General features: G+C 37.7%; 2 protein-coding genes, 1 long non-coding RNA gene and 1 pseudogene across 4 annotated transcripts in view; 1 reads left to right on the top strand and 3 right to left on the bottom strand.

Annotated features, from left to right (window-relative positions):
* Positions 1-83, top strand: part of LOC113077602 (uncharacterized) — a 649-nt gene extending 566 nt beyond the window's left edge. The window contains exon 2 of the long non-coding RNA XR_003281369.1: positions 1-83. This exon is cut by the window's left edge and continues 433 nt beyond it. This is a non-coding gene — a long non-coding RNA (uncharacterized LOC113077602).
* Positions 84-4,804: 4,721 nt separating this feature from the next.
* On the bottom strand, positions 4,805-6,786 carry LOC113077601 (forkhead box C1-B-like). Of its 2 annotated transcripts, none has more exons than XM_026249907.1 (2): positions 6,603-6,786; positions 4,805-6,509 (listed from the first exon to the last, which is right to left on the bottom strand). In XM_026249907.1, exon 2 carries the CDS (start codon positions 6,480-6,482, stop codon positions 5,187-5,189), a length of 1,296 nt encoding a protein of 431 aa, XP_026105692.1. In that variant the 5' UTR covers positions 6,483-6,509; positions 6,603-6,786; the 3' UTR covers positions 4,805-5,186. The 2 variants fall into 2 exon arrangements, with proteins under 2 accessions (XP_026105692.1, XP_026105693.1); XM_026249908.1 differs by having other exon boundaries at positions 4,805-6,506.
* Positions 6,787-15,794: 9,008 nt separating this feature from the next.
* On the bottom strand, positions 15,795-18,439 carry LOC113077603 (forkhead box protein F2-like). Its single transcript, XM_026249909.1, has 2 exons — positions 17,109-18,439; positions 15,795-16,289 (listed from the first exon to the last, which is right to left on the bottom strand). The coding sequence occupies exons 1-2, from the start codon at positions 18,058-18,060 to the stop codon at positions 16,123-16,125; spliced, it is 1,119 nt and encodes a 372-aa protein (XP_026105694.1). The 5' UTR covers positions 18,061-18,439; the 3' UTR covers positions 15,795-16,122.
* Positions 18,440-21,112: 2,673 nt separating this feature from the next.
* Positions 21,113-23,383, bottom strand: LOC113077604 (forkhead box protein F2-like; annotated as a pseudogene).
* Positions 23,384-25,000: the final 1,617 nt, after the last annotated feature.

The raw sequence follows: 25,000 nt of genomic DNA, 5'->3' as shown, positions 1-25,000 counted from the left end.
GGTGGAACATAAAAAAATTTGTTTCCTGATTAATTAAAATGCAAATGCAAAATATGACATTTTATAAATTAGTTGTGTGCAAATTCTTAGTCATTTGATATGTTTGTGGATCTCAACCTTTTTGACTCCAAAGTCCACAACTGTGGCAACAACAATATATTTTGTGTGGTGCTCGGTAATTATTAAAGAACTGCTTGTTTTCAAATTTGTATTAAAATATTATGAAATTAATAGCCTATATGAAAGAATTGATGAAAATTATTAACCACAAATAATATTGTACTTACATAGGTTTCCATGCGTAGTCCATGAATATGTAAGTTAACGTGTTTATTTTTAATTTTTAAGCCATTCCTTCTGGCCTCCTGGCTGAAAACCGCCGATTTGCATTCAAAAAGGTTAGGTTCTAGGAGTAGATTTGTATTTTAAAACCCTTTTATTTAGGATGTTAACAGTAATGTAATATACCAGTAGCTATATATATTTCCTATAATTTAACCTAGGCTATTATATTAACAACACTTGAGATAGCAAAAGTATACAATTTTAGATAATATTGTTTGATTACAGCTTACATGGTTACAGTAAGTAAACATAATTTTTGAAAATAACTGTCAACTTTTCAGTTTCAATCTCTCTAGTCTCAGAAGTTAAATGTACAGTGAAATGCGTCTCAAAGCGGCTCGTGCCAGCTTTCGCGGGTTGCCTGGCGGTCATCGAGCCCCTCGCGCCGAGCACAACCGCTCTCTTGTATTCAGAGGGAAAACGGGCGTCCACGAGGCCCTGAAGAAGTCCTTCATTCCAGATGCTCGAGCACGGCCCACCGCGCGCAGCGGAGGGAGCAGTAACTCGGCCTTGTAAAGCCAGCTCATGTTTAATCACCTCTGACGTCGGGCGCAGCTGGGCCACTGAACCCTGACAGTGAAGACATTTAGTTGTGTGCGAAAATCCTCTGGCGTGTTTATTTGTAATGGCGACACGGTTGTCCTCAATCAAAGTAACAACAGATTCAAGAGACCTCTGTCAGCGTAAGTTTCCTCAAGCGAGGAGAGAAAGAGACCCGGTAAAGTCTCTGTAAACGACCCAAGAGGCCACGGATAGCCCTATTCTAGTCTATTCGAAGAGCCAAATATAGGTAATTTGACACCGACGTCAAAAGAAAGTGGGATCTTTGAGGCCCTCATAAGACAGGCAATAGTGGGGGCGTGTGTTTGTGTTGTTGAGACGGCATCTGTATTGTTGCCATTTAAGCGCCTTAAACAGGCGCACCAATGTGAGCGGGCCTGATTGGAACCAGACGGTGCCCTCGCCAGTCCGCGAGCGTAAAAAGCACCTTTCCACTGGCCTGGGTCACGAGCTCTATCACGTACAGGTGCACAGGCCGCTAGCAGCCACTAACTACATTAGCCTATATATCCCGGCGAATTTATTTTCTACGCTTGAGCGGGGAAATTTCCGGTATTCTGCTGATGTTCCCGTAAAAGCAGCAGGAAACGTGAAATTCAATTGGACCGACAAATTAAAGCATCATTAAAAAAAGTAAAAGACGCGGAAAAACCCTAATGTTGGTCGCATAATTTAATTTAGCTAATGTTCTTTTATATTTTCGGTTTGGAAATGTCAGTAATTTCAAAAGATTCTTAATAAAAAAAAATGCACTGAACTCAAATTACCCTCTCTGCGACAACTGGTTTGCTCACTGCTTCCAAAACTCATATAGCTATATAAAGTATAAAGTGTAGCCTATTAGCGGGTTTTAATAATGAAATATTATTTTTTACAGAATTTTAACAAATTTAATAATTAAACTATTTCTGAAATTGATAGCAATATGGAGAAATGTAGCAGGCTAGTGTATTCTGTCATTAATTTATCTTCTCTCTGATCATTTCTATCAGTCATGTAGTATAACTGTAACTGTAAAATAGCCTATTAGCTATACGTTTATAATGCTATTTTATTATATTTCAGTTTACTTGATTAGGTTTCACCCTTTGGCCGGCATTGTTTATTTGTTTCTGTATTATATTTTGTAACAGCGATAATTATTTGCTTTGTCAGAGCATTTGGATTTCATTGATAAGTAGCCTAACTTTTACTCACATCCGTCTAACAATTTTTGCAACGCAGAAGAAAATCATTTAGTTTAAATCCACTCTGTCAAGGTAAACTTGGGTCCATTTTCGTGTGTTTATTTTTCATCGTCAAGCATATAATCCGTGATAATCCTCTCTAGCTTTCTCGCAGTCCATGGTTTAGTGTTCACATACATTTTATATGCAATTCCGTTTTGTCCGCGAGTAAAAAAATTACAATAAAATTTTAAAAAATTAAAATTATTATTAATGTCTAAGATTTTAACTTGTAACATTTAACATTTAAACACAGTTGCCTTCGTGCGCTTCAATAAATTAGGAGTCTTGTCATACAGGCTATGCGTTAACAATTTTAGATGATCGTTAAATATTTATTTAATTTTTATAGATATACATATGTATAAAGTATTAATATATATTTTGTAATGTGGCATTAAAAGTAGTTAATATGTTGTATCAAAACAAAACAAAAAAATAGCATATATTTATTTCTTAATTGGGAGCACAGCGCTTATTCACTTGCTGGACGCGCTTATTGCTTTATTTTTGTTTAGCTCAGATTGTGAGAAATAAAGAAGAATACAACATAAGTTCATTTTTATACTGTGATTTAATTACTAACATTTAGCCAATATAGTTACTACCAAAAAAAAAATGTTCACATGATATGGGATTAAGAGCCGAGGTAAAGCAGGCCTAATAGTTGTTTGCCGATCAAACCATTTATTACTTTTACATTAGTGTTGAATATAAATATATAATTATATTCTAAAATGATGTCGTTTATATTTCATTGTTTTTTAGGCTGTACTGTTTTAGTTTTATTAGTATTATACCATATTTTCACACACTAGTATAATGAACAATACAAACTGTTGAACTAGCCTACAATAAACTAAAAGCACCTCACAAAAACGCACTTAAACACTATTAAAAATTAATTGGACGGACTGTCCTAAATTAACCTAATTTAAAGAGACTGCAATATGTATAAGGAAATTGTCAAATATATCACACAGGATAAAATGCATGATACAAATCTATAAAAAAAAAAAAAAAAAAAAAAACTTCTCAGGCGTGTTATGAGATCGGCATCTGGTTAAAACGTGCCACGTTAATACCAGAAGGCTTTCTCTGCTGTATCATATTCCCCTCGCGCGCAATTCAACCCTGAAGCACGCAGCTGATCACAACAAAGACACCTTTTCACTGGCACGAGCCCCTAACATTACCTGCGCGCACCTGTAATGCATTTGCCACTTGAGCCCTTCTTACAAAGTCGTATCGCCTCGAGCTGACCTTGCAACAATACTTACAGAAACTTAACGCTGTAATGCTTATTCACGGCCTTTTTTCTCTTTCTGTCTTTTTTCCATCTCTTCCTCTGTTTCTCCTTATTTGTTTCTCCTGATTTACACTTGAGGCCTATTCATTAACCGTATCTGTAAATCATGCACAAAATTAATTTCATCACAACGTTTATATAATCACAAAACACCACACCACTTACGGGGCCGCTTATGCCTATCAAATAAATACACTGCAAGTCCCTAGTGTTTCTGCTGCTGCTGATTGCAGCTTTACACATCGCTGTGCACAGCTTCCTATTTAAATATTGCTGAATATATTTCAGGACAACAAATCAAAATAAGACGATTGTCTATTTTATTTCAGTTATACTGAAATGTAAAATAACAGGCTAAGGTTTTAGCCTGACAATTTATTTGTTTTACATTTACTGTTAAAAAAAAGCAACGCAGAAACGAAGAAAACACACTGACTCACTAGTAGAATGCTTTTGTTTGGAGGTTGGCTGAATTAATCATTTGATTTATCAAGCCCGTATTTTACATGGCTGGCTCAACATGCCTGGCTTATACTGCAATTCTTTCATCTGTTTATCTCCTTTTTAATCTATTATGTGTTTACAAATGAAAACTTCTATCAAAGACAATGGTTGTCTACATTCCGCAAGGCTGCAAAAGTGCAGTTCACTCCAGTGTGCCAACAATTGGTTGTAACAGTATAAAAAGAGAACAGAGCTAAAACGGTCAACTGCCTGGCATAAATAAAACAAGACCGCAAGATATATTTTAATAACATTTAATTTTACCATACTAAAACTAGAAACATATTTAAACCTGGTAAATATTTCTCTTAAGTATTACTTGAGAAACAAATTATATAGGAGCAGGACGTTTATACCAAATTATGTTAGTAGGAGATTAAGGTAAACGGGGACAAAGCTCTGTTAAATAACGTGCTCGATTATTATTATTATATTTTTTTACGCTGACATTGTAGCATATAACATAATTTATTATTTACAGTTTGACAAGTCTTTATAATAGTTATTAATAATCATTGTTTTGTTGTGCTTCTGTTTTAAATGCATTTTTTTTTTTTTGTTTAAGAACAATTTAAGGGTTTCTTGCACGTGGGAAAAAAATGGAACGTGGAAAAAAATAATAATTTCCAGATGTTTTTAAAACTTTGACCCCTATCCCCACCCCCTGTCCAAGGAATGCCTTAATAAAAGCCCACCAAATATTTTAGGAGGAAAATAAGAAAATAGGCAAATATTTGCTAATAAGCTAGGCTTAAACAACGTTTAAAAAAATATTCCTTGTTTTCTGTGGCCGCTAATCAATAACAAGCTCTGACAGCTATTTAAGTAAATAATGGATTCAACAGACATTACAAATCGATAAATCACTCGAGCGTTTAACTCCAACAAGACGACAATTTATTAAACAAATAGTAACTTTAGATATTTTCAAAAAAGTATAAGCAAAAAACGGTAACTCAGTTGTACACTCGTTACCTTTCTATACTGAATTAATTATAAATACTTAAGACATTTCCTTGCAAAGTTGGTCCTCCTGCTCTTACATGAAATAAATTAACACATTTTCTTTTCTATCTTTATAGACGAGCAGGGAGAGAATGTTTATGTGCAGCGGAATTACTTATTAACACAAACTCGCATATCAGCCCGAGTTCACTGATCTAAAAGCTTCCTTAAATTACAAACACATGGCAAATAATACAAATATATATTAACAATTTTGAAATTCATGAAACGTATGGTCAGAACTTGCAGTCGTATACAAAAGCTCCGGAAGCCCGGTAGAGTGGCTGACTGGACGGGAAAGCCATTTGACAGCTATTGCTTCCGGTCACCGGAGAGCTGTTCAGAGCTATCCGCTGCGTCTCGAACATCTCGCGCACCGCGTGAAAGTTCTGCTGCTGGCCGGGATAGCTCGCGCTCAGGTGTCCCAGCTCTCCGGACTGACTGAGGTACCAGGGTGCGAGTCGGTTCTGCTGCAAATGATGGCTCTCCTGGCTCGAGCCCTGGTGGGGGTGTGAGACAGAGGAGGCGCTTGTTGTGTTTGTGTATTCCGGTAAAGTGTCATCCCCGTGGCCGCGGTCCCCTGTGTACAGGCTCGTCGCTTGCATGTTGCAGTGATAAGTGGCGGGCTGGCCGCAGGGTGGACTGTAATGGGCGGGCTGCGGGGTTGGCGAGTAGGTCAGAGACACCGAGCCTGGCAGAGCAGCGCGAGAGGCCGGCAGCTCTGCCGCGTGCTGCGGGGACCCTCGAAGTCCTGTCATGATTGTATCCATAAAGGCCTGCTGTGGCGTTTGCGACTGAGGACTCCCGCTACACGCACTCCCACCGCTCCTGTCTGGACTCTCTGTTTTAGGCACTGTGCTGAGGGGTGGAGTGCTGTCATGCGGGGGCGTGCAAGCCCCGTTCTCGGTCTTTATATCCCGGAGCTTCACTGGCTGATGGATGTCTTGCTCGCACGCTTGTCCCTGGGTGTCTTTGCCCTCCCGGTCCCGCTCCTCTCGGTCCTTCAGCACGTCCTTCTTCTTGAAGCGGCGCCTCCGTCGCAAGAAGCTGCCGTTTTCAAACATGTTATATGAGTCTGGGTCTAGAGTCCAGTAGCTGCCCTTACCTGGCTTCTTATCATCTCTTGGCACCTTGACAAAACACTCATTCAGCGACAAATTATGCCGTATGCTGTTCTGCCAGCCTTGCTTATTGTCCCGGTAAAATGGAAAGCGCTCCATGATAAACTGGTAGATCCCATTCAGTGTGATCTTCTTGTCGGCTGAGTTCTGGATGGCCATGGTGATGAGCGCGATGTAGCTATACGGAGGTTTCACCATGTCCTTGGGCTGCTGCGCAGGGGCGTACGGCCCATATGCGCGGGCCATGCCGCCGGGGTACTGCTCGTGCGCTGCGTGAGAGTACATGCTCATAGGCGCAGGCATTCCGGTATATCCACCTCCGGCCGCCGCTCGATAAAAGCCTTGATCTCCGGTGATATAAGGCACAACGCCTAGGGGGCTTTGGCTGGACACGGGGTAGCGCGCCTGCATCGTACCCCTCTCTCCAACGCTCTCCTGCTGCGGACGAACAGAGAAAAACAAGGTTAAAAATAGGCACACGTCTTGATTCACTTAGGGAAGAAAATTAATTCCAAAGTTCGTCACTTCCACCTTTTCCTTCAGTATCTTGTCTCAAAACTTTCATCCACAGTTTCTTCCAAAGCGGATTTCAGGTCTTCGCTGTGCAGGCGAATGAGCAGCAACTGTATTACGTGGAGAAGTCAGTGAATAGGGAAAACCTGTGAACTTCCCGCATCCGTCACTTCACAGGGACTTTTTCACCGAATTACCAATTCTGCCTTTTGGCTGAGCTCAGCGCTCCTCCCTGAACTCCTCTCGCGACCAATAAGCGCTCGAGAGCTGTTTGTAGAAAGACTGTACCCGAAGACCTTTTCCCTCTGGGTATAGGCATAGTCTACCCTTGCGTTAAGGATAAGAACGACGCAAGCATATGGAAAGAGCTAGAAGTGTTGATAAAAAACGAGAAAATTCACACATCCTCAGGGTAAAGGCTACTTATAAGACGTGAAATAAATAGAATCCTTGACATCTGCTTTAGGGTATAAAATGATATATTTTGTATAAAAGTACATGGGCAAAATTAAAGACAGGAGGTAAAACAGATTTATAATATTTGTTGAGATGTCTAGTGCTTTTAGAGAGTTACATTCTGTCTGTTGAACAAGAAAGGCTCTCTGTTTTGCTTCAAGTGTCAGGATTCATTTCAATCGTTTGGCACTTATGTGCTGAAGGGGTGAAGTAAAGCGCCGTTTGTTTTTCAGAAACAAATGTTCTGCTTAGGAGCAAAGAAAAATCTGTTCTGGCCAAAAGGTGTTAATGGAGCAATGTGTCATTTTGAGTGCTAAAAGGCAAGGTGACGGGCAAATTAATTTATTTGTTGTTTAACACTTCGGGTTGTAAAGTAGACTATTTAATATTAAATTTGTTTTGTGCATTTGCACATAAAAGTTTAGTTGAGAAGATATAAAATAAATAGAAACAAAAGGGGGAAACTAGGTACATTAGTTATTTTCTTTAGCAAAAAAAATAGATTATTAGGCTAAATCAATTAAATTATTTAAAAAAAAAGTCATTAAGTGGAAAACTATAACATCATTATCAATTCATTATTACCAATGACAACAATAAGATCATTATATAGAAATGAAACACCATGATAAATAATTAATATGACATGTTTCATGAAACATCTATTGTAATAGCCTATACAAAGATATGCATTTTAATTATTTATTTTTCTGTTGGGTGTTTGTTTAACTTTTTATGATAGACTGCGTACATTATAGTTAACTGATAAATTAACATAATTAATATATATTGCGATATCATTTTTGCAAATTAGATAAAAAGGATAAATGTTACAAAGCATCATTTATTTAGCCTATATCTTTTTTTTTTTTAAATGGCTAAAGCAAATATTTGCATTGACCAATTGTTTTATTATACTGCTAAAGGAACAAACTTAAATGTAAATTCACGTTGGAAAACTATTAATTATTTGTTTTGAATTAAAATCCTTGTAGGCTACTTAATGTTATTATGGTTACTTGGTTAAAATTAAAAACTGGTTACAGTGTCCTGGCTTGTATTTTCCTCTTGTTCGTATTCTTCCTGGACCGTATTCATGCCTATTTAAACCTCTAGGAATTATGCCAACAGAGCACGGTGCAGTGAGGAGTGCGTCTGATGTAGTTCGGCCAAATTCACCTGCTTAGAATGTGTACTTCTGTGTTTCATCGCCCTCTTGTGGCCATTTTGTTCAAGCACCGATTTTGGATAATTCGTCTACTAATAACAGCCATTTGGTAGCTATATAGGCAACAAAGTAGCCTAGTTTACGTGCAACTTGCCTTTTTTAATTTATAAAAAAATAAAAAAGTCAATATTTTTAGTTCAAATTAATATATAAATATAGCACCTGAAACCGTTTTCACTATTTTTTTTCACTAAATTTATTTATTTTCATTTTTTACAATTTTTTATGTTTTTTTCTTTAGTAGCTACCTTTACTGGTTCATGTAACTTGTGCATTTCATATCAACTGCCCATATATAGCCTTATATAATATATGATTTAACTTAAATATATAAATGGTACAAATGATTTTAAAAAATGGTACAAATGATGTGTATATACTGTGAATAATAATTTCATGGTCCATTCATAAGGTCAGCAGTTTGCATAATGATGCCAAATGAATACGAAAAGAATCTCTGGTGTTCCTTTTGCGTTTGAAGAATAGTAGCATGGGACGCTGCACTGGTGCACAGATGTCAGACTGCACGCGAACAGTCGAGACCACACACTAACTTCTTCAAACAATGCGGTTAACTACAGCGAATGGGATGCAATCAGCTAATGCACTCAAAGGAATGTTCCATCGCCAGCTGCACAGAAGTAGCATTATTCATGAGCAGGAGGTGTATGAAGCCCCTCATGAGCTGATGTCACAGCTGTCGTCCGCATTCGTTGTTTGCCCCAAAGTTTAAACTCGAGTTTGAAGTCAGAGAAAACTTTCATGAAAGATGCTGTAACCGACTTTTTATGGAATTATATATAGCCTAGCAAATGAACATACTCCCTGAATATAAGATATGAAGCCTATATCTGTGACAGTCAGATTATGTGTTTAACAAATCAGAAAGGGAAGCATTTGATTCATTTGCTGTCTGTCAATCATTTTGGCTGTGACTGTCCATATATGGGAAGCCGAAAGCTGCCACAGGACCTAGAAAATAATGAGCGTGAACCTGTTTTTATACAGTATGATGTAAAGTAAGACAAAATGCTTAAAAACAGATGTCAAGCTAGCTTTGCTTATTCTTGGCAGTTTCCGTTGTCTAACTTTGGCGGAAGTTCTCGAACGGCGAACATCTCACCTTTAATTTGAGGCAAATACTGTTTATTTTTGTTTCTTCACTCGCTTGGATGTGTGATACATACTAGAGCAGAGTTCATTGTTAAGCCAGGGCAACTTTGTTTGCCAGAGTTTTGAGATGCTAATCAGCAGAGTCAGAGATTGCACATTAGTATATTTAAAAAAAAATACTTTGGCCACTGGGGGGACCCCTTGCACCACTTTTATTACTCACTCTCACTTTTACGTTAGAACTATTCTAAAATGTAAAAATCGAAAATATATAGATGTTACAATGTAGATTGTTTTGTATAAACTCATATTTGACTTCGGTAACGATTATGGTAATAAATTAATTTCTGACTGTTTTAGTAAGTAGTTATGTTAAATACATTGCTGGTTTGCCCCATGATTTTAGCTTTTTTCTGCTCATCTCCGCAGTAGAAGATTCTGTCTTAAATATATATATATATATATATATATACAGGGACGTGCACAGGAATTTTGAGGGGCAGTTGCTCTGATCTAAAAAAAGGGCACTAACAGAATTCACACCCTATACAAATTCCACAGCTGTACAATTTTCACACCCTATACTAAATTTACCCTATTCAATAGCCTGCTCATCTGGAATGAAGGAGCAAACATTCAGTGTAAGAGTAAAAAAATGACATAACATTATTTAATATTTATACTACGGGGCCGTTGAATGCTTGAATCTGATTGGCTGACGAACGTTCTGAGGCGTGACATTATTTTCTGGGAAAAGCATGGCGAATGTAGTTCCAGGCAGCTCTCTTGACCGCATTACAGTTCCATATCACTTCGCATAGTAAAACTGTAATAACGGAAATTACAGGACTAACAAAAACAACAACATGACAGACGATTTTCCAAAAGTACACATGACATTTCCCACTAGCGAGGTAATAACAGCGCTGTTTAGAGACGCTGCTGCAGTCTAATTCACACAAGCTCTCTCTCTCTCTCTCACTCTCTGTGTGTGTGTGTGTGTCTCTCTCTCGCTCTCTTTCTAATAACTTCATTAATAACTGCATTATAATACTACGGCTCAAGGCTCCATTACCAGCTTTAAAATGACATTGTGAATGTGAAACCAGCAAAAGAAACGTTGGATGAGATGCGGAAGAAATAGTCCTACCCACAATAGCGATTAAGTACAAAAACCGAACGAATCCCTTTAAATATATCATCTGATCGATGTCTTGAGGTGTGGTAACCGTGGTATATGCGGAATAATTGACTCCGCTTCGAGTCGTGACCGAATCACCACCTGAGATGTGCATTATTTTTCTAATACAGTTTTTCTCAGTTGCTTTGGTACATTTCTCGAATCATCCTTGAGAATTGCAAAACAAGAAGTGCATTTCTCAAAACAACTCGTACAAATAGCAGAACACAATGGATTACCTGCAAAAGCCAGTCTCTTGGTCAAAATCCTTAGATCATCTCTCAAAAATAAATATCTGTGTCAATGAACATATCAGTGCCATCATAAAGACAAGTCCTTGTGTCATAGTTTACGGATAAGACAGTCAGTTTGCTTAGTCATGTTGTCAATATAACTCTGGAGGGATGTTCTGATGTAAACTACTGTATTGAACAGTATGCCATATGTTTATGTATGCCATATATCCATTTCAAAAGTATACATTTACACATTACTGTATGGGATATTGATTGAAAGAGACTGGATAGAATTCCCAGTTACACTTTTACTAGTGGTCTGACCAAAAAAAAAAAAAAAAAAACATTTACAATGTTTTTGTGATATAGAAAAGGAAAAGGAAATATGGGCACAAAGATGAAAATAAGTCTTTTTTCAGAATGTGTAACTCTTGTGTTGTCCTGTCTATACAGTATAAGCTTTCCAACTGAAGATTCATGAGATGAACCTATTTCAGCTTTTTTTCAGCTATTTCAGAGAAATGGTTTATCATTGGTTTATCATCTACATTCTCTTCATTAGTCAAGATTCACTTGCACAATTCATGCCAAATTGACAAAAAGTCTAATAATAATGTGTAAAAATAAAAATAAAAAGTGTGCTTGGCAGTTTGTGACAACTAGATGAAACATTTTGCATTGAATGACTTATACGATGAACTAAAGACTAGATGTTTTGAGTGGTATTGACTATTGCACAGAAAACTATATAATACATTTTGAGCGACATGACATTAGCAACTGATAATGTAGGAAACCGCAGATAAATGTGCATAATCAATTGCATGAATGTATAAAAGCAATGGCAACTTGTTCAAAAGAATGAGAATCTGGTTTTATGATGTGTATAAATGTAAATGACTAGATGATGTGAAGGTTGTACAAGTAGTTTTGAGAATTTCATTTCTGTTTTGAAAAATGCACCAAAGTGACTGAGAAAAACTGTAATTCAACGGCCCGTCGTCAATTATTCCTTACTTGAAATCACTGCTTAAATAGTGTTTTGACATCGACAACCCAAGTGCATTTTACACCAAACTTGCGTCTAGTTAACTTTCTAAAGTAGCAATCGCTTCTCGGGTCGACATTAACACACTGACAAAATTATATTCAGAATAAAAAATATTTTTATACCACTTTTTAATGTGTGATTGTGTAATGGTTTTCACGAGATGCCAACCTTTCGCGAACTTTCTTCCAACACTCGTTCTCATGGAGACGCGGTGTGCAAGGAGGGGAGGGCTGTGCGCGCGCGAGTAACGTTATGTGAGAGAGACGCGTGAGTGAGAGACGCAGGGAAATGAAATGCAGCTGAACGTTTGCTCTATGAAAGACATTGAGAAAGACGAAAACTAAGGACATTTAATCTATAATTTTATTTTATTTTAGTTAGTTTTGCCAAACACACATTACAGTTTTGGTTAGTTTTGTAATGCCACGTTTTTATTTTTATTTCAGTTAACACAATTTTTTCCCAACTAGTTTTCGTTTTTTCGTTCGTTTTCGTTTACGATTATAACCTTACTATTACTTTTCCGACAACGTTGAGTCGTCTCACCCGACAACCGCGACAATCTCCTTCTAGGGCCGCTCATGCAGGCTCAGCTCAGGTGCCGGTCGCGTGCAGCGCTGCAGCCACGTAAAGAGAGTTTGCCCTTCCTCTACCGACTTTCACTTTCGGAAGGGTGCCCGAATATGGAAGTGAATGAGGCTTTACGATTTTTATTTATTTTTTTATTTATTTATTTTTTATCCAAGCCTACGTGAAATTCTGCATCCATAGTACGATTTTTTTATTTCTTTTTTTTTCCACCTCGGAAGGGCAACGTGAGTCGAGAAGGGCATATGGGCAGTTGCCCGGGCAACCTGAGCAACCCCCCTGTGCACGTCCCTGTATATATATATATATATATATATATATATATATATATATATATATATATATATATATATATATATATATCCTTAGAGTAAAAACACTTGCCCTGACTCATAATGCTTCAAATTCTTTAAAGAAAGTCATTCTTCTCTTGGATCAACTGTTTTAGTGGTCCAGTGAAAAACATCTCACATTATGGTTTCTTTTCATCAACATTTTATCTGGTGCATTAGATAAAATGTTCTGCATACATTATTAGTTTATATTTTCTTACGTAGGCATCTTAGAATATCTAATTAAATATTTCAGTTTTAGTTTATTGTTTTTAATTTTAGAAATCTGCAGAAATGCTAGGACTACACCAAGAAAAAGCACTGGAAGCTGATTCCTTGGATTTAAGTTCTGCTTGTAGTGCAAGACTTGAAGACATCATTTACAAGGACACTTTCAATGTGTCTTCGTTTAATTCAATCAGCAGTGAACTCTTTGCACAAAAACACATCTTGTGCATAGTTTTCATGGCATGTAGGAAAAAGAGCAGGGCCGTGCACAGACATTTTGAGGGGCAATGGCCGAAATCACTGAGGTAGTTATTGCTCAGACTATATATATATATATACATACATACACACTTACACTATGTATATATATATATATATGTTTGTATATGTATATGTAGGCTATATATGCAGAGCTGGGTAGATTACTTGACAATTGTAATTCGTTACTGATTCAAAATTAAATGACAAAAATTGTAGGTCATAACATCATCCATTACATTACACATTTCAGGTAATATAATTAGATTACTTTCAGATTACTTCTGACTTTACTTACTTGTCACATTGATTTAAATAGGATAATCTGAATCTTAAACAACACAACAAAAACAAAAATTGGCAAAAGTTTGGCAATGCCTGCATTAGGCTACATGTAAATAAGAAATAATGTGAATTTGTGCATTTTGATGTGTTTGAAAGACAAAAGCCTACCAAAGACATTGAAACAGATGATTAAATAACCTACTGGTTTATAATAATGATCAGATAAATATTGATGTGTTCATCAGTAGTTGATGCAGTGTTGAAACACTGAGGCTGTGTAGCCTCCTGACTAATGACTGGTCTTTCTGTGAATATCCACACAACTGGAAGACTTTCTGAGGGTGTATAAGCGGTAAGATATTTTAGAAAGGAATATTTAAAAGATGAAAAAGAGGAATTTGGCAAATTTATAAATTATGAATAATTTATTGTTATTTTATTAATAATATGTATTCATGTAATCCATAACAAAACAAACTGTAGTCTGATTAGAGTATCTGGGCCACCCTCTGTGCACGGCCCTGAAGGAGAGCATGAAACTCTGAGATAAAAAAAAGAATTTAACATCCATTTGATTCGGAAGTTTTTCCCATTTGATCTTGCATGATATTGTTGTTCTATGTGGCACCTGAATGTGCTGTCTCTGTCAGTATCTTTTTCATATGTATTGAAAACCTCTTGTGATTCTTTGTTTTATATAGTTTCCGAACTCTGTTTGTATTGTAATTTCCAGGTGATTTTACTGGTCCAAATAAATCCCTCCATCATGTTTTAATAATAAGGCTTTGTATTTTTTGGTAGATAACTGTTTTCAAGACGGGTGCGTTTGATGCAGATAGGCTGTAGCTGTAAATGCCTCTTTCACAGGCGTCGCGTGAAGATGCATTGATTGACCGATAGATGGCGGGAGATGACCGTCTAAAAGCTTCGACTGCCTGCGCCACCAAAAATCACGCTAATAGTTTCTAAAATAAGATTACTTTTTTGTTTTGTTTTTATGCTTACCGTGATACACGTGTCCTTTTGCTTTTGAAAAAAAAAAACTGAATCTGTTTGGTTTGTCTTTCGTTATCCATTTGAATGGGTCAAGTTCCTCATAGGGCACTGCTACTAAATTAAGTAAAAAAAGTAGAAAGAGTAAACTGATTTAAATTATATTATATTTTTAAGAGTTAAAATAATATAAAACCTGTAATTTAGAATATTGGCCTAACTGTCGATTAATATATATATATATATATATATATATATATATATATATATATAGGCTATATATATATATATATATATATATATATATATATATATATATATATATATATATATATATATATATATTATGATTATATTTAATTATAAAAGTTTTATTGGCTAAATGTAAACTCTCTGTTTCCAATTGTAGAATAGGCCTATAGAATTAAATATTTTACTTCCTTTTACATTACGTAGCAGTATTTAATTGTATTTTTTCCTGCGCATTTGCATTCTTTTTTACAACTTACACGAGAAAGACCGAGGCTAGTCGTAACACCTTTTACGCCGGTGAATATTTCACAGGACAAAATATTTATTATCATTTTAAATGTCAGTTTCTGTAAAGGTAAGTTTCGACAACAATATTGTTATTGAAAATTTCCATAATATAGGCATATGTTGACTTTTAGACTGAGAGCATGTTGTCACCAAATGGGGAGTTAGCCTCTATGGATGTTTTGAAATTATGAAACACAAAACAATTAATGAAACTGAAAAAATGTATGTCTGAAAGTTATATTAATAAATAATAGTAATGTTGTGATTAAAACTGTGACAATTTGCAGCAACCTGACGAGTGAAAAAATATCTCCAAACCCCGGTTTTATGTTATCATTCTTTTTTTAAAACCGGGGTTTAAAATATATATATATATATATATACACACACACACACACACACACACACACACACACACACACCGGCTTGTTTATATTGTTCACTTGTTTACACAACGTTACACACATATGATGTAGGAATTAAAGTTTTGAAGGCAGAATTCACACAAATTATTTAAATTAAATTATGTGTTTGTAATCAACATAAAAAAACCGATGGGGAAAAACACATTTGGACAGTTGACTCAAAAGATAGATAGATAGATAGATAGATAGATAGATAGATAGATAGATAGATAGATAGATAGATAGATAGATAGATAGATAGATAGATAGATAGATAGATGGATAGAGTTTAGGCCTATCGGTCAGGGGAAAACACACTACTTTCCTTGAAATGTTTTATTGCTAGCTTCCATATCACATTGCACTGTACAGATTAAGTGAAATATACTTATATGTGGTAAATTCAAACTCTATAGAAATATAACCAGCAGGCATAAAATGGCCAGTCCATGACTTCGTGAGTTTGACTGTTTCATTTGCGCTTGGATCGGTGAGGTCAAATCATGTCGCCAGATGCTTTACGCTGGTTTTCAAAAATACATTTCCAAAAATGTAGTGAGTGAACAATTATTAATCCTTCATGAACTGTCTTTACCTCACAGTTATCCGAGGGCTTATCTGTGCAACATGCTCCGCTACAAGCGGACTACATCACGCAAGGTTTGACGTCTTGATGCATACTCTGATGGTGGTGATGGTGATGATAATATCCACCAGCAGACGGATGGAAAGAGGTAATTCCGTTCAAATTCAACATGAAGTCCTTCCGTTCTCCGACTGGGGAAGAATGCGTCTGATAGCGCGATATACCCACTGGAGACAGATAAATGCACTGAGATAAATATACACATGTTGACCAGTACGAAAAAAAAGTAGTTTATTTTGTTTTTAATTACCAGCTCAAGGGTATACATTTTTACCCCATGCAAGCTTTTAGGCCCACGCTTGAGAGTAAAATTAAATGTTTTGCAACAAAACCATTTTTTTAACATTTTATTTGTAAGCATACAAATTATGTTTTCAACAATATTAAATAAAAATTATATATTTTTCGATTGTACTGTTTTTTATTTCCTTAATTGCTTATGAGTTTCATACATTTTTCTTAAAAAGAAATTACGTTTAGATAAAAATAATAATTCTTAACCCCTATCAAAATGGTAATTATTATTGTTGTTGTTATTATTATTATTATTATTATTATTATTATACCATATTATAAAAGCATTTTGTTGTTTTGTACCCAAACTGTTCGAACAAAACAAAACAAAAAACCGTGGTCGACGCTACATTAAAAAAATCCTCCCAAATGAAACAGATTTCAACACTTTAGAGCCATGCGCACAAACCTTAAGATGAATTTAACACCTATCAATTAAAAACGTTTTGTAGTTTATAGTCATTTTAAACCTTATACGTTGAACTTTTGGCATTCGGAGAGCTCTTTATTTTAAATATTTTTATCGTGCTTTAGAATTTCATAATAGTTTTGACACTGCGCATAATTTTAGCTATAAAATAATGTAGCCTATTACAGAAATATTTTCCAACGTAATAACACATATTTCAAAGCAAATATAATGGCATCTAAATGTGTCAGAGATTATATGTAGCCTGCGTTATTTGTATTACCTGACATGTCTGTGTTGTCTCTCGCGCTTTGCTGTATGTAACCCTGTTCCAGAGAGTAGGTGAAGATGCCGGGATGCTGCCCTGTGGACGGCGAGTTGCTCGAGACTGCATTCGGCTGTTTAAGGTATGGAGAATTTGAAGAAGCCCATAGAGCTGTTCCTTCTGAATACGGAGAGTGACCCTCAAACGCGCCCGCTATTGCAGGGGCAGACGGGACTGTGCTGGTGTTGCTCTCCGCGCCATAGTCTCCGTTCCCGGGCACTGGACAGCTAGCCATATAACCATGTCTGGAGCTGGGGGATATGTGACCATGGTGTCCACTGCTTATTGACTCATAACCATTACCAGACAGGTCCAGGTTATAGCCAGTGCTGTGGCACGCAAGTGCGCTGGTGGGAGGTTGGTAGTCAAAGCTCTGGGGTAAAATGGCGGAACCGAACCCGAGGCCGTTCATCATTCTATACATCGGTTTCATGGCCTGACATTTTCTCCTGAATCCTCGTGGTCTTCGCCGAAATGACCCTTCCTCAAACATAAACTCACTGGTGGGGTCTATGGTCCAGTAATGTCCTTTACCCGGCCGCCCAAGTCCTTTAGGTAGTTTAATGAAGCACTCGTTCAGAGACAAGTTGTGCCGAACAGAGTTCTTCCAGCCCTGGTAAGAGCCTCGGAAAAAAGCGAAGCGTGTTTGTAAGAACTGGTAAATCTCACTAAGTGTGAGTCGCTTTGTCGGTGCGCTCTGAATTGCCATCACAATGAGTGCAATGTAAGAGTAGGGCGGCTTCTCCGGGCGTCGCAGTCCTGAGTTAGTCTTTTTAGTCTTGGACACTGCGCCATGGTCCTCCGAGCTACCTGTAGAGTTTACCAGTCCTGGATGCAGCGCGGTGGACGCTGGACTGGTCCTCATCGGGGGCGTCGACTGCGGGGGTCCGTGGGAGCTCTCAGTCGTCATCTGTCCCGCGCTGACGTACGAACACAGCTGGTAAGAGAGACGTTGACGTTGACAGAAGAAAATGGTTAAACAAAACCCCAAAGATTTCTAACTTAACCAAGCATCCTATGTAAACTGAACGGTCTTCTTTTTCAGGCTTTAACGTTATGACCAATATCCTGCTTTATGAAAGAGAAAATATCCAAGCAATATGCCTATTCGTAGTCGTTATCAGCGTTTCGAAACGGTTATTTTTCTGCCACGAGCTCAGTCCTGATCCTGGCGGCTTTAGTCCCTTTTTGAGGAAGAAATGGAAACACTTGAGTTCGTGTAGCGCCTCAACTAAACAAAACTCGACAGCCAATCATTCAATAACTCTCCGGGCTTTCTCTGCTCTAATTGCTCCTCCTTTTCCGCCTCACCCACCCCCTCCAACCCCTAGACCTCCACAAACTCAACTCTGTCACTCTTTCCAGAACCTCATGCACGCTGTCCACCAAAATCAACTGACCCCCAATCTATCGCTATATGCGACCACAAACATCGCGTCTCTCATCATTATCATCATCTTTTTGGCTTAAGTTTGCTTATTCTTTTATCTATAAAATATGATTTGGCCGTTTCTGCTGAGTGAGTCAGTCAGCGTTGCACGTTTTATGAGGATAAAGGTAGGCTATAGCCTAACAGAATTATGATTTTGAATAAAGATTATCTCCTTTTATCGAGTGAGCTGAAGGCTAATCTTGTTTACTTTGTGAAATTCGCATGTGCAACTGGAATCCTAATCAAATGGGTTCATCTAGCTTAATGGACTTGGAGGGCTGTCAATATGAACAAACACTCAGTGAGCGTGAGAGGCCTTAACAAACCTAGCTGGACTAAAATAAATAAACCATCCCATAAAATGAGGGAGACAGTGATCAGCGAGAGACAGACATAGACAGGGGAGAGAGAGGAATGACTCTGACTGGAGTGGAAGCAGGCTGTCTCTGTCGAGAGGTTTGGATACCACACACAGCGCTCCAGTATCAGCTTACGGGCCCGGGGCTACAGCATATCCCCCGAGTCCAGAGTTCATTAGCAAAAGAAAAAGCCAATTAGCCATTTGGACGTCGACAGCTTCCGCCATAAGAAGGGTCAAAGCAGTCTTCATAGACCAGTATAAATATAAATTTATTTATACAGACGTAAACATATAGGCCCATTTCCTTACATTTGTTAAATGTTTTAACATAAAGGTAGGCCTAACTTTTTAGTCTAATTCGAATTGTTTATGCGCGTAAATCGATTGTCACTGCTTTTTAAAAAATGTTATAAAGTTAAAAGCAACATAAAACAGAAAGTTGCATTGCTTCTTACTGTCAACGATAGATATAAGGCATTGATGTTTGCCTACAAAACCGCACTGGCTCTGCACCCCTTTAACTAAATTCATTACTTCAGACTTATGTGCCCTTTAGAAGTTTGCGTTCTGCAATTAAACATCGCTTGATTGTACCAAGCACAAAGTCACTTTCAGGGACTTTTAAATTAAATGTTCCCTCCTGGTGGAATGACCTCAGTATGAGCAGCTGACTCCTTAGCCATCTTTCGGCTTAAAACACATCTCTTCCATCTTTAATTTGACCCTCTAACTAAAAGAACTCGAATACTAGCTATCTATATATCTATCTATCTGTACCAATTTTTATATCTACCACAATTTTTGTCATTTAATTTTGAATCAGTATTACAATTGTCAAGTAATCTACCCAGCTCTGCATATATAGCCTACATATATACAAACATATATATATATATATATATATATATATATATATATATATATATATATATATATATATACACACACACACACACACACACACAAACACACACACACACACATATAGGCTACGCCATAGGCTTTAAGCTATAGCTATAAAGAATTAAAAAAAGAGGGAAACAAATGCATCTTTTATTTTACTGTCGGACTTTGTACATTAGAGTCGATCAGCAGAATATTTCGAAGAGTGAGATCCGCCTCTGCACTATTATTAGTATAATTATTAAATTAATAGTAGGCCTATACTTGTTTACGGTTTAATGGTAGCTATTATAAACAGCATTGTATTTAGGCAATAGCTAGACAACAAATTACAGCATTATGGGTCCTGGGGGCCTTTTATTATTTTTTAACTATTTATTATTATTATTTATTTATTTTATTTCATTTTTTACATAAATGGCACGGGATATGTCATCTCTCGCGCTCTTTTTACCCCTTCCTTTTTAATCGCCATGTTTTTAACAAAGCGAATTCCGCGAGGATGTGGATAAAAACATGTTCCCGCGCTATATAAGCAGTATTTCGCAGGGTTTCCCCCCGCCCGCTGAGCGCCTGACCCCCGCCGAGTCCCGGATACCGCGGCTGCTCTAGAGGAAACCGAGCTCTTCGCGAGACTTTGAACACAGACGATCGCTATGAGTGTTTGTGCGTAAGAAAGCGTCGCGCTCCCTTACGCACACACACTCAATGATCTGTTTTCATTCCAGACCTCATTGAGCTACTGTAAACAAAATGTAGACCTATGACTTTATTCATTGTCAAACGCATACGCATCAAAGGCTCCAGTCAAACCTTGGTCTGAGATCATTTTTTTGCCTGATGTGAAGTGTAAGAAAAATATAATTTAAAGAAAGTACACTTAAAGCTGATACAGACACAATAAACATAAATATTTTAGTGTACTTTAAATTGTTAGAGAAAGAGGGCGCTAACAATTTAAAAGATTTTGAAAGACAAAATAAGCCAGTGATAATATTAATAGACAAATTTTTAGAGCTTATAACGGTGTATCAATCAATCAATCAATTTGACGCAATGTATTTTGTTTAAATCACTATATAAATAAAGGTGTAGCAATTATATTTTATCCGTTGATGCTTTATGTTTCATGTATTTATAATTATTATAGATAGATAGATAGATAGATAGATAGATAGATAGATAGATAGATAGATAGATAGATAGATAGATAGATAGATAGATAGATGGATAGAGTTTAGGCCTATCGGTCAGGGGAAAACACACTACTTTCCTTGAAATGTTTTATTGCTAGCTTCCATATCACATTGCACTGTACAGATTAAGTGAAATATACTTATATGTGGTAAATTCAAACTCTATAGAAATATAACCAGCAGGCATAAAATGGCCAGTCCATGACTTCGTGAGTTTGACTGTTTCATTTGCGCTTGGATCGGTGAGGTCAAATCATGTCGCCAGATGCTTTACGCTGGTTTTCAAAAATACATTTCCAAAAATGTAGTGAGTGAACAATTATTAATCCTTCATGAACTGTCTTTACCTCACAGTTATCCGAGGGCTTATCTGTGCAACATGCTCCGCTACAAGCGGACTACATCACGCAAGGTTTGACGTCTTGATGCATACTCTGATGGTGGTGATGGTGATGATAATATCCACCAGCAGACGGATGGAAAGAGGTAATTCCGTTCAAATTCAACATGAAGTCCTTCCGTTCTCCGACTGGGGAAGAATGCGTCTGATAGCGCGATATACCCACTGGAGACAGATAAATGCACTGAGATAAATATACACATGTTGACCAGTACGAAAAAAAAGTAGTTTATTTTGTTTTTAATTACCAGCTCAAGGGTATACATTTTTTACCCCATGCAAGCTTTTAGGCCCACGCTTGAGAGTAAAATTAATGTTTTGCAACAAAACCATTTTTTTAACATTTTATTTGTAAGCATACAAATTATGTTTTCAACAATATTAAATAAAAATTATATATTTTTCGATTGTACTGTTTTTTATTTCCTTAATTGCTTATGAGTTTCATACATTTTTCTTAAAAAGAAATTACGTTTAGATAAAAATAATAATTCTTAACCCCTATCAAAATGGTAATTATTATTGTTGTTGTTATTATTATTATTATTATTATTATTATTATACCATATTTATAAAAGCATTTTGTTGTTTTGTACCCAAACTGTTCGAACAAAAACAAAACAAAAAACCGTGGTCGACGCTACATTAAAAAAATCCTCCCAAATGAAACAGATTTCAACACTTTAGAGCCATGCGCACAAACCTTAAGATGAATTTAACACCTATCAATTAAAACGTTTTGTAGTTTATAGTCATTTTAAACCTTATACGTTGAACTTTTGGCATTCGGAGAGCTCTTTATTTTAAATATTTTTATCGTGCTTTAGAATTTCATAATAGTTTTTGACAACTGCGCATAATTTTAGCTATAAAATAATGTAGCCTATTACAGAAATATTTTCCAACGTAATAACACATATTTCAAAGCAAATATAATGGCATCTAAATGTGTCAGAGATTATATGTAGCCTGCGTTATTTGTATTACCTGACATGTCTGTGTTGTCTCTCGCGCTTTGCTGTATGTAACCCTGTTCCAGAGAGTAGGTGAAGATGCCGGGATGCTGCCCTGTGGACGGCGAGTTGCTCGAGACTGCATTCGGCTGTTTAAGGTATGGAGAATTTGAAGAAGCCCATAGAGCTGTTCCTTCTGAATACGGAGAGTGACCCTCAAACGCGCCCGCTATTGCAGGGGCAGACGGGACTGTGCTGGTGTTGCTCTCCGCGCCATAGTCTCCGTTCCCGGGCACTGGACAGCTAGCCATATAACCATGTCTGGAGCTGGGGGATATGTGACCATGGTGTCCACTGCTTATTGACTCATAACCATTACCAGACAGGTCCAGGTTATAGCCAGTGCTGTGGCACGCAAGTGCGCTGGTGGGAGGTTGGTAGTCAAAGCTCTGGGGTAAAATGGCGGAACCGAACCCGAGGCCGTTCATCATTCTATACATCGGTTTCATGGCCTGACATTTTCTCCTGAATCCTCGTGGTCTTCGCCGAAATGACCCTTCCTCAAACATAAACTCACTGGTGGGGTCTATGGTCCAGTAATGTCCTTTACCCCGGCCGCCCAAGTCCTTTAGGTAGTTTAAAGAAGCACTCGTTCAGAGACAAGTTGTGCCGAACAGAGTTCTTCCAGCCCTGGTAAGAGCCTCGGAAAAAAGCGAAGCGTGTTTGTAAGAACTGGTAAATCTCACTAAGTGTGAGTCGCTTTGTCGGTGCGCTCTGAATTGCCATCACAATGAGTGCAATGTAAGAGTAGGGCGGCTTCTCCGGGCGTCGCAGTCCTGAGTTAGTCCTTTTTAGTCTTGGACACTGCGCCATGGTCCTCCGAGCTACCTGTAGAGTTTACCAGTCCTGGATGCAGCGCGGTGGACGCTGGACTGGTCCTCATCGGGGGCGTCGACTGCGGGGGTCCGTGGGAGCTCTCAGTCGTCATCTGTCCGCGCTGACGTACGAACACAGCTGGTAAGAGAGACGTTGACGTTGACAGAAGAAAATGGTTAAACAAAACCCCAAAGATTTCTAACTTAACCAAGCATCCTATGTAAACTGAACGGTCTTCTTTTTCAGGCTTTAACGTTATGACCAATATTCCTGCTTTATGAAGAGAAAATATCCAAGCAATATGCCTATTCGTAGTCGTTATCAGCGTTTCGAAACGGTTTATTTTTCTGCCACGGAGCTCAGTCCTGATCCTGGCGGCTTTAGTCCCTTTTTGAGGAAGAAATGGAAACACTTGAGTTCGTGTAGCGCCTCAACTAAACAAAACTCGACAGCCAATCATTCAATAACTCTCCGGGCTTTCTCTGCTCTAATTGCTCCTCCTTTTCCGCCTCACCCACCCCCTCCAACCCCTAGACCTCCACAAACTCAACTCTGTCACTCTTTCCAGAACCTCATGCACGCTGTCCACCAAAATTCAACTGACCCCCAATCTATCGCTATATGCGACCACAAACATCGCGTCTCTCATCATTATCATCAATCTTTTTGGCTTAAGTTTGCTTATTCTTTTATCTATAAAATATGATTTGGCCGTTTCTGCTGAGTGAGTCAGTCAGCGTTGCACGTTTTATGAGGATAAAGGTAGGCTATAGCCTAACAGAATTATGATTTTGAATAAAGATTATCTCCTTTTTATCGAGTGAGCTGAAGGCTAATCTTGTTTACTTGTGAAATTCGCATGTGCAACTGGAATCCTAATCAAATGGGTTCATCTAGCTTAATGGACTTGGAGGGCTGTCAATATGAACAAACATCAGTGAGCGTGAGAGGCCTTAACAAACCTAGCTGGACTAAAATAAATAAACCATCCATAAAATGAGGGAGACAGTGATCAGCGAGAGACAAGACATAGACAGGGGAGAGAGAGGAATGACTCTGACTGGAGTGGAAGCAGGCTGTCTTGTCGAGAGGTTTGGATACCACACACAGCGCTCCAGTATCAGCTTACGGGCCCGGGGCTACAGCATATCCCCGAGTCCAGAGTTCATTAGCAAAAGAAAAAGCCAATTAGCCATTTGGACGTCGACAGCTTCCGCCATAAGAAGGGTCAAAGCAGTCTTCATAGACCAGTATAAATATAAATTTATTATACAGACGTAAACATATAGGCCCATTTCCTTACATTTGTTAAATGTTTTAACATAAGGTGGCCTAACTTTTTAGTCTAATTCGAATTGTTTATGCGCGTAAATCGATTGTCACTGCTTTTTTAAAAAATGTTATAAGTTAAAAGCAACATAAAACAGAAAGTTGCATTGCTTCTTACTGTCAACGATAGATATAAGGCATTGATGTTTGCCTACAAAACCGCACTGGCTCTGCACCCCTTTAACTAAATTCATTACTTCAGACTTATGTGCCCTTCTAGGAAGTTTGCGTTCTGCAATAAAACATCGCTTGATTGTACCAAAGCACAAAGTCAACTTTCAGGGACTTTTAATTAAATGTTTCCCTCCTGGTGGAATGACCTCAGTATGAGCAGCTGACTCCTTAGCCATCTTTCGGCTTAAAAATACATCTCTTCCATCTTTAATTTGACCCTCTAACT

The sequence above is a fragment of the Carassius auratus genome, unplaced genomic scaffold (assembly GCF_003368295.1).
Source record: "Carassius auratus strain Wakin unplaced genomic scaffold, ASM336829v1 scaf_tig00022887, whole genome shotgun sequence".
Lineage (NCBI taxonomy): Eukaryota > Metazoa > Chordata > Actinopteri > Cypriniformes > Cyprinidae > Carassius > Carassius auratus.
The sequence above is the reverse complement of the archived record's forward strand: the minus strand, read 5'-3'. Positions and strand labels throughout refer to the sequence as shown.